Below are 10,631 nucleotides of genomic sequence, written 5' to 3' on the forward strand. Positions count from 1 at the left end.
TAAATACTGTACATGATTTTTTCTATCTGAATGAAATTTTGCCCGAAGTCGTATTAAAAAAAACTAAAATATAGATGGTAAACTCTATCACCTTTTTTTTTTAACACACTGTATATCCATATAAGGTCTCCCATTGTGGGTTTTCAATGATTCACACGTCACGAATCTTCCTATCAGTATTGATATTAACTGGCCAGGAGAAAACATGACTTGGCCAGGAAGTGGGGGCCTGTCAATGATTGGAGAATGTCGGTGGGTGTTGCAATGTTTTCCTTATCGCCATTGGATTTCCTCTCCGCCGCTCAAAGCTGCTGCTGCTCCTGCGTCTCCAGGCACTTCCTGCACCGAGCCACAGTTTACAGGACAAGTGAGGGACTATCTGTCGTCTGAAGACGGGGGGGTCAAGATGATGTGAGTTGGATTATCTTGCTTAGATATATTTTTACTTGCTTCCTTCTTCATCCAGGGCTGGAAAAAAAAACAGAAACACTTATTTACCAGTTTTTTGTGCGACTCGGCTGGAGTATTATAATGCTGCTGGCTAACATTCACATTATCCTTCGCTAACTTGGATACCTCCAGAAACTATTAAATAAATGAAACGCTGAATGTCAAATGGGAGCAATTCGAGTTGCCAGCTAAAGTAACTAATAAAATCAATGAGAATTCATCTTAAATTACGTAGGAAGTAAGCTTGAAGATGGGCTTCTTGTTTAGTAGCGATGTGCTAGCTGCTGCTAAGTGACAACGCTATGTTGTTGCTCCTGTCTGGCTGCATTTCACTGTAGTCATAACATAAGCTGGCGTTTGCTAACTCCTCAGTGTAACAGTGGGCTTTTTTTTTTTTAACCCTGTTTACAACTTTAAACGCTTTCTTCTTGGTGATATTTAACGATGCTCTCAAATTCCCCAAAAGAGAAATGTCAAACCGCAGAGTCGAGTTAGTCAGCTGGCTAACCTGTCAACCTGCTAGCTGTCGTGAGGTGGGAGGTGGACGACAGCGCTGAAGTTTAATGAGTTAAACAACTATCTAACTTTATATTATCAGGGTTATCAGTCAAGCTGTCATCGCTGCTGATAAAAGAGTCTTAGCAGTGTGTGTGTTTAACTAGCACAGGAATGCTCTTGTTATCAAAGTATGAGCTGACAGAAACTTGCCCAAATCACCCCCCAAGTCACCCAACAGTGGGCTCATTGTGTGGGAGACAGATTTAGCTGGCTGACATTATTTCTGGGTGTCCCCGCCCTGCATTTTCAAGGACATGAGGTGCAACAATGGGCATCAGTGAGGTCCATTTTACTGAGATTTTTTTTCTTTTTTTTTATCAAGACAGGACACAGGCCAAGTATTGATTTTGTCTGCACCAAGGCTTGCATAATGCTTCCTGCCTGTTATCAAACTTGGAGGAAAGATGTGACATGTTTATTAATACACACCCAAGTCCCATTGTGATAGTCCACTAATTGAACTCTGAGGTAACACTGCTGACTCTCACCTTTTACCATACTGTCATCTGACGCTAATCCGTTATACAGAAAATAGATTTATAGTAGAAGGCACTTTATTGTGATATTATAATATAGGGGCCACCTTTGAATTACTACAAAATCAGTAAACATATTTTTTAATGATGTGTTTTGTGTGTATTAACAACTTCCAAACTGCTTTAATATTCTCATTAAGAACACATTTTTTCGTTGGGACTTTTTTTTTTCCAAGATTGTTAGGCACTAATGCGTATGCAAAGCTCTAAATTCCAGTTCTCCTTTATTTCACAAGTAAGCAGACTTCAAATCCTAGATTCAAAAAGTGAAACACTGCTTCCCCTTTGTTCCCTAGACAAAAGCCCTAAATCTGAAAACACCAAGCAGATGTGGTCATTATTCTCATGCAACCTTTCATCCATTGCAATGTGGTGTCTCAGCAAGGCTGTTGAGGATGTGTGATTGTGAGTCATATTGTGCCGAGACATGCACCTAAAGTCAAGGGGCATAATAGATTGTGTATTGCTACACACTGTAACCCTAATCTCTTCCTCTTATCGTGGTGGTTCTTCTCTGTACTTGTTATACTGGTACTATGAAAATGTGAAACAGAAATAGTCACATTTGCTCAGGTCAACTGCAGGTGAATTTTCTGCACGATATATTGAATTTATTTTCTTACGTATTTTTCCTTGTTAATGTTAAATTTTCAGCTATCTGTTCTCTAAAAGCACTAGTAATTGAACATGAAATATCTTTTTTTTTTCCTCGAATTTTGCAATTGACTGTTTGCCTCTCTGTTTTTGTGTGGTTCAGGAACAGAGGTCATTGGGCGGGAACGTGAGGCTTGACTCAAGGACTTAACAATGACATAAACTAAGGACCCACCTGGAACTGTCTCCTTGTTTGTCTTTTGTTTTGTTTCTTTTCACTTTTTTTTTGTATTTTTGGTTGTTCTTGGTTGTTGGATTTCCACCTTTGTGTTTACCTGCTTGTCAGGAAACTTTAATTGGTTACACTACTGTCCAGAGGTCTGACCTTGTCCCTCCTCTCGTCTGCCTCCTTTCGATCACTGAGATTAAAGATAGCGATAAAGGTATCAAAGGTCTTGAGCCTGCACTTATCATATCTTTGTGGCATTAATTATCCTTTTCGCAGACAGACACTTACCATGCAACATACTCTACAGAATTCTTTGCATATGCTTTAATTGAATCGATATAGCCTCCTTGTCTAAACAGGGTGTGTTTGTTTGTCTTAATCATACTCAAGTGATCTTTTTTTTTCAATGCAACTAAGTCTCAGTTTTTTCCTTTGTGTAATTATTTAAAGATTTATCGTCGATGTCGTGTAGCTGCTCAGCTGCAATGCTATTATCTTAGCAGCATATAGGCTGCTGGAAGATGTAATTTAAACATTGTTTTAACGTATGCAATCTTTGTGAAGAAGAGCACTTGTTGTTCAAATGACTGATTTAATTGTTGAAAATATTCATTAGTATGTTGAAATCTTGCTGGTTGTTAACTGTAGAACTTCTTCAGATCAAACTGTGATGGGATCTTTCTAACTGTGACACAAAGACTGTTTGATAGCAGATCCCATCTCCACTGGATAAATACTCTAAAGAGAAGAACCTTTAAACTGGAAGGAGTTAGATACGGACAACAGACAGGAGCCGACATTTTCAGCTGACTTTTGATGAGTTCTTGAATTAAAACACTGAAGAAGGAGAATGGTTTTGAGGAGATTTCAGGGATAATGTTCTCGGACTGACATTCAGATACCTTTTGATTTTCCCTGCAAATGTTTCCCTCCAAACTCAACTCTTCAAGTCTCTAACTGTAGACAATACTCAGTAAATTCTACACTAAAGTTTGATATACTGACGGTTCTCGATAATCCGAGGATGCGGTCTCCACAACCTTCTTCGCCCTCCACAGCAGAAGCCCTCCTTCATGGCCAGTTTGCCAGCTGGGGATCCGGCAGCAACAGTAACAATAACAGCTGCCCCAACAGCCCTGGTGGTCCAGGGGGACTCTCCCCGGCTGCCTCCCCAACTCTGGCACCGGCTTCCAACTATGCCTTGACCCTGACCCACACCCACATACACATCCAACGTCTGTCACCACGACCGGGGAAGGAAGCCCGTCTCCTGCTGCCTTTATCAGAGCTAGTGGGATGCAGCTGCCCCCGTGCCCCTGCGCCCCCTCTCCTGGTGCTGTACTGGTACCCACCAGGTAAACGACGGAAAGGGGTGTCCAGGCGCAGGCAGGTAAGGGCGTACCTTGCAGAAAGCAGACCTGAAGCTGAGAGGTGGTCGGCTGCTGTGCAATGCCTACTCAGAGATGTGACCGTCACTGCTGACACAGGTGAGTGTGTGACTCACTAAAGGGATTGGGGGTGTTTGTGAGAAGGTGTTTTGTGTTATAGGACCATATTAGGGATTTTACTGGTGAACTACACATCTCTTGCATTCCATCACTACTTCACCTTTTAACTGAATGCATTTTCCTTCTGTTCTTATTGATACTTGCATCCAAAAGGCAGTCCATGAACGTGGTCACTATATTTTTAGTCAGACTATATAACCGTAGGCGTGCTCCTTTTATTTAGGATTCCTTTTTATTTACATTTGTGGTATTTAAGTGAATAGCTTATTAAGTGTGGCAACATTGTAAATTCACTGCTGATAATAGCTGTATTTAATTTGGCTGACCTTTACACTTAATCCTTCAATCAGGCTTTAATTCCTGTTGTTTACTACATGAAACTATGCATTGTTGTCTCGTGCTGCTCTGATTTATGCCTGCTTTGTAAATGCTTGCTAAGTAAAGCTTAATGTCACATTGATCCAGGACCTATCAGTGTGTACAGCACAAACTATTTGTCTCTGAATGCTACCAAGGGGGGTCTTTTACATGTAGCAAGAAAATACAAAGTGAGATTAACAAGACTAATACAGTTTAAGAGCAGGGGGGAGGGGGAGATTTATTTGGCTTGAATTCTATTTGTTTATTTATTGTTTCTACAAATGTTTCTTGACTTTATTTATCTAACAATTCTTTGTTTTTTCTGCCCTTATCTGTCCTGCACACATGGTCTATATCATTCAATGTTAAAAGTAGAGACAGTGAGGGTGGGGCTGCTGCAGCCCACCATCCCTTCTCGTGTGCTGTATCCCCAGCCTAAATAATCAAACAGATAGCAAGACCCTGCAAAGTGTTTACTTTCACTGTGTGCCCCTGCATGTTATCCTGTCTCCTTCCTCTTTAGACTAGATCTTAACCTTTAATTCTCTTCAATCTTTCTGTCACTTATCTTTTCTTAACTCAGTGTTTATCATCACTTAACTGCCCCTTTACAGTGATAATGCTGCCATTCATTTTTAATTCGTACCACTCCTCTGTTTGTTTCCTGCCTGCTCTTGTCTCATACTCTGCTGCAATGTTTGGACTGAGTTTGTCAGCCTTCTGCTCAACCCCTTGTGTCTGCTCCACTGCTCCCTTAGCGTTAATTATTTTACCTAATCGCTCCATTTGGCTTGATTCTGTCAGTTTTTTATCCATGTACACATTGTAGCTGTGGGTTAACTTATCGCTCTGTTGATTAGCTTTAGTGTAGTTTGTTGCATAATCCTGGACTATCTGAGAGTGCAGTCCTTTCATTGCCTCCCCTGCACCGCTGGTATCCATCTTTACCTCCCTCAATGTTACATTGTTTTTTAGAAGCTAATCGTGTTAGACGACAGATAATGGAAGAGTTGTCTAACTTATAAATAAGAAAGTACTGATTGACTGATCCTTCTCTTCAGAGTGCTAAATGTAATCTCTCTCTTGTATCTGAGTTTAAATGATTAACAGACATGGTTTTTGCAGTGTGGAGTTTATCCGGTTTGGTGAAATAAGAAGTGCTGACAGTCTGGGGTTGGGTAAGGTTATGGAATGACAGCTCCCAGTTAGCTTTAGGTGCAGTGAACCTTAATTTCCCTTCTTTGTTCTGGACAAAAAAAAAACTGCATCAGTTTTAATGCTCTAATGCACTTCCTCCTTTTTGATACAGAATTTTCAAGAAGTCTTCTACCTCGTCCTAGACGATTACTGTTATTGGTCAATCCTTTCAGTGGGAGAGGCCAGGCCATGCAGTGGTGTCAGACCCACATCCTGCCAATGATCAGAGAGGCCAACATTAGTTATAACCTCATACAGACAGGTAACACATCAACAGCAAAGGTAGCACCATAACACAAATAACTATAGTTTATAAGATATTAACTGCATGAATCTGTCTCAGAACGTCAGAATCATGCCAGAGAGCTGATCAGAGAGATCCCGCTCCAAGAGTGGGATGGCATCATCATTGTCTCTGGAGATGGCCTTCTGCATGAGGTGTGTAACGGCTAACTTCAGTCAAGATATTTATTGTGTGTTTTTGTCTTACATACATGCACAGCGTAAACTGTGTCCACAGAGGATTTTCTGAATGTTTGTGTTTTGTTCCTGCAGGTTATTAACGGGCTAATGGAGCGTGCTGACTGGGAACAAGCAATAAAAACACCTGTAGGCATTTTGCCCTGCGGGTCTGGAAATGCACTGGCTGGCTCAATCAACCACAACGCAGGGTGAGCATATATCGCATTCATAGCTGGGAGGTTGATCTTTTTTTTTTGTCCTCTCCAGTTGAACCTTGAACATTAGGATCTGTAGGTACTAGACGAGGTGTTTAAGGTGAATCCTAGATCAAGAGCTCTTTGATATAATATCTCCTCTTTGCATTTTCTTGGTAGTTTAGATCCTGTTTGCTGATAATCTGTTCTATAATGTGTTAAACATGCAGCTTTAGTACCTCTACTATCCTGCTGACTTTAGGGTGTGTATCATCACACCTCTATATGACAGCTTTAAACTTTCAATATCCTTATCAAACATATATAGCGTGACAAACATCCCTGTGATGGTTGGATCTTTAAGGGCTTCAAACGTCAAAAAGGGATTTGTTGATTGTGATGTTGTATTATCATGGAAAACCTATGATCACCTATCATCCCTATGATAGATATAGACACACACATGTGGATTTATACAGTCAGATCAACCTAATTTAAAGGGTTGTTTCATCTTATCTTCAAACAAAAGAGTACAGTGCTGCTCCGTATCACCACCTTGTTATCTATATTGAGATTTCTCTGAAAGCTTAAGGACTCTGTATCGACCTTTCATCTGTACAGTTCCTTTTTTTTTAATCTGTTATGACAGGACATGTTGTCTTTATTTTTGGTCTCCTCAGGTATGACATGTGCCTTAGGGAGCCCCTCCTTTTGAACTGCTGCTTCTTACTCTGCCGAGGCGGTGTCCAGCCCATGGACATAGTCTCCGTGACGACCAGCCCTGCTTCCTCCAACAACAGTCGTGCTGCGGCACCCAGGAGACTGTTTTCTTTCCTTTCTGTTGCCTGGGGCTTTGTGTCCGATGTGGACATAGAGAGTGAGAGGTGGGTGTGTAGTTGCCTTTACTAGATTGGATAACTAGATACATTGTTGTGCAGTATCACCTGTTTTTAACCCAAAGATATCTTTACATTGAATATGTTTTTGGTTCAGGTATCGTGGCCTGGGCTCAGCGCGCTTCACCCTGGGCACCCTGGTGCGCATTGCTTCTCTTCGATCCTACAAGGGTCGTTTGTCCTACCTGCCGCCCTCCATTTGCCCCACGTCACCCGATACCACACCCCCTCCGCCAAGGAGACCCCTCTCCCGCAGTATCACTGAAGGTCTGGAGGGCTTCTGCCGAACCCCCATCCATCGCACCTGCTCTGACATGGGCATCAGTGAACAGAGAAGCCTGCGTAAGGGTGAAGGAGAGAGGGAAAAAGAGGAGAGGCAGAGAGAAAGGGAGAGGAGAAGGGAGAGGGCCAGGGGGGGTGGGTCTGGCGTGGTGAGGGCGAGCAGCCTGGCGGAGGACAGAGAGAGGGAACGGGAGGGGGAGATGGAAGCAGAAGAGGAGAGGTCAGGGACGTGTTCTGAGAGGTCGGGGACAAGTTCTGAATCAAACGAAAGGGATGACTGCAGTATGGGAAAGGAAAGATTGGAGGGGATCAAGGATGAAAGGGAAGATGAGTTAGGGGTGGAGCAGGACTCCAGTGAGATTGAGGAGGAGGATAGGGAGAAGGATGGGGATGGAAGTGGGGGTTCTGTAGAGGAGAGGAGAGAGCGTGGAGAAGGCTGTGGGGTGGACATGGGGCGGGAGGTGAATGAAGAGCCAGATAATTGTCTCGCCTACCAAGATACCCTCCAGGAAGCCAGAAAGGCTGTCAGAAAGAATTCAGCCCCTTCAAGCCAGATAGCCAACGACCTCTTTAGCCAGCCTCTCAGTCAGGAGGTCAACGCAGACTCCAGGACCTCATACGGGGTCGAGGACTTGGATCTGAATGGGACCTACTACCAGAAAGAAGACTACCCACTGGACGTTGCTCGAGAACGAGCTCTAACCATTTCATCTCCCTTTCGTCACTCTCCCTTCTCTTACAAGCCCAAGACCCTGGACCAAAACCAGAACGCCTCCCGGCCGCGGCCCCTCTCCCTCCTCCAACACTCCCACTCAAACTCTCTCCCGCCTAAGCTCCCCTCTCTCTCCCTCTCTCTTTCCCCCACACCCCCCTCTTCCCCTTCATGTGCCTCCCCACACTCCTCATCCTACCTCGTCCCCCGTCCTAACACCCCGAACTCCGCCTCGCCCTCACCCTCTGTACGTACGCCGTCCTCGTCTTTTAACTTTGACATTGCCGAGCCAGCAGGACCCCAAAAGAACCGTCCTTTTGTCTCACTGCCTTTAAATGTACCTAGAGATGACTTGCTACCCCCCCTAGACCAACCCCTTCCTACCAGAGACTGGGTCACCATCGAAGGGGACTTTGTCCTGGTCTTGGCTCTGTATCAGACCCACCTCGGGGCAGATCTTCATGCTGCACCTCAGGCCAGGTTTGACGACGGGCTGATCCACCTGACCTTTGTGCGGGCAGGAATCTCCAGAGCCACTCTACTGAGACTGTTTTTTGCCATGGAAAGAGGGACCCACCACTCCGTCAGCTCGCCGTATGTGAGCCATGTGAGCTGCAGGGCCTTCAGACTACAGCCTCTCTCCACACGGGGGACACTCACTGTTGATGGAGAGCTGGTGCCCTATGGGCCCCTTCAAGCACAGGTCAGAGATGAGGATAAATTATACTGGGTACTGAATGTAAAAATGTCATGAATTGCTGTAATCTGAGTGAAGATGACACACCCTCTAGATGTAAAAAATAATAATACACACACTCATGTGACTGTTATACTGTATGCTTTGCAGGACAGTGCCATAGGTAGTAGTAGTAGTTGTTGATAGCGAATCAAAATGAATTGAAAGACTGCTGAATTTTGGTAAAAATATGTTTTTCAATATGGCAAGCTGCAGTTTATGTGATCTGCACATGGAGTGTTGTCTAATTTAGAAGACTGTATATTGTGCAGAATCATGGCTAATACCTTTTTTTAAAGCTTCTGTGAGTGACTCTTAACTGGTTATAAAACAGACTGAAATGTATACCCATGCCTCTATGTGTACATCTATAGCTAACAAGGCCATCATTGATGAGACCAATTGTTTCTATAAATGGATATTTAATGCCTGAAATCGCTGCCGCAGGGTAGGTATCATCAAGGGAGTTATAGCCAAAAAAGCCTTTATTTACATTTTCCAGGGGAAAGATTTACTATGAATGATGTGTTTGGCTGCTAAAAGACAGCAGATTGAGACTAAGCATAGAGATAAGAGATACCGCTTTGTCCACAGGGGTACGCCAAAATCATTACAAACGAAAAGTTCCTCACAGAAGCTTTAATAAGCTTTTAATGGTCCATTGTTAAGATAATCATTCAAATGATTGACAGTATATTTATTCATGTATTAGTGAACTGGTATTTTTGTCCCAAAGCTAGTAAGGAACTGTGTTGCATCTCTAGCAGTTGTACCATTAACTCTAAAGTGTTAAGGAGTTGCTGTGATTATTAGTGGTAACTTTTTTTCCTGATCTGTCATTACTTCACAGGTTCATCCCTCCATGGCTCGTCTCATCGTTGGTGACTGTGGAGTGAAGATTACCAGATTCTAATCAGCGGCCATTTGAGCTGATTGACAGATACAACACTCTGCTGAATTATGTAATCTGTGCTGCCATCTTTACTCTGAACGAGAAGGGCGGTGTGTCTGAGAGACTTAGAAAATAGCCTGGATCGCAGGAACTGCTTTTCTGGGGTTTAATGAAAGGGATAACCCACCGAGCCACGCATCATTGGAGCATGACTGCAAGGATTAATAGCGAATTTGAAAATGGAAGAAAAATGCGCCTCATTGCACAGCTGTTGGATTACATTCAGCATACCCTGAGAAGCATGAAAACTGCACAGCCTGGGATAATAAGAGGGAAGAACAATCGAATGTGTATGGGTTTATTTGTGCAGATAGTGCATGTATTGGATGTATACATAGTAGTATGCATGCAGATAAGCACTACCTGATTGTTGCCTTTCAATAACATGGAAAGAAATAATCAAATTGTTCTTAAACAAGGAGAAATATAAAAACTACATTCAAATTGAGTTGGGCAAACACCCAATAAACTTGTCCCCAACCCTCAATCCTCAGCCCCACTCCAATGTTCAACATGTTTGAATATGAAACCTTCCGTCCCTGATAGTAATGCCTTATCTGACACTGGACACTACAGTTGTATCTTTGTCCTTACCTATTTATGTAAGAAACAAACATTTTCTCAATTGTGATCCACTTTATCAGAGTTTCCGTCCATAATGTAAAAGCAAAGGTTTGCTTACACACTTACAGTAGACCTGTTTGTAGACCCACCTACCTACTGTTATCTTTGTGCAGCTCTTCACCACTTTTAAGCACCAGTGGAGTAAAACGTGGATAAATATTCACTTTGATGTCTTCAGTTAATGCAAGTGACTCAATGCAAAGCAGCTAGATCAAGCTTTTCAGGGTCATATCATTTGTAGGAGCGATTGAACAGTTGACAGAGACCATAACTGACATTTTTACATAACCTGCCTGTTTTCCTTAGCCAGTGGGGGCATGATGATGAACATACTGAACATA

The 10,631-nt window shown here is 43.0% G+C and overlaps 1 protein-coding gene across 1 annotated transcript in view; it reads left to right on the forward strand.

Moving 5' to 3' along the window:
- The first annotated feature begins 278 nt into the window (after positions 1-278).
- The window catches only part of sphk2 (sphingosine kinase 2), an 11,698-nt gene continuing 1,345 nt past the window's right edge, over positions 279-10,631 (forward strand). The window contains exons 1-8 of the mRNA XM_065957598.1: positions 279-411; positions 2,302-3,854; positions 5,545-5,694; positions 5,776-5,870; positions 5,988-6,103; positions 6,769-6,972; positions 7,082-8,681; positions 9,565-10,631. The exon at positions 9,565-10,631 is cut by the window's right edge and continues 1,345 nt beyond it. Coding sequence (XP_065813670.1) covers positions 3,392-3,854; positions 5,545-5,694; positions 5,776-5,870; positions 5,988-6,103; positions 6,769-6,972; positions 7,082-8,681; positions 9,565-9,627 — 2,691 coding nt within the window. The 5' untranslated portion in view covers positions 279-411; positions 2,302-3,391 and the 3' untranslated portion in view covers positions 9,628-10,631. The remainder of the gene's footprint in view (positions 412-2,301; positions 3,855-5,544; positions 5,695-5,775; positions 5,871-5,987; positions 6,104-6,768; positions 6,973-7,081; positions 8,682-9,564) is intronic.

This window comes from Labrus bergylta, chromosome 8 (assembly GCF_963930695.1).
Source record: "Labrus bergylta chromosome 8, fLabBer1.1, whole genome shotgun sequence".
In the NCBI taxonomy this organism is placed as follows: Eukaryota; Metazoa; Chordata; class Actinopteri; order Labriformes; family Labridae; genus Labrus; species Labrus bergylta.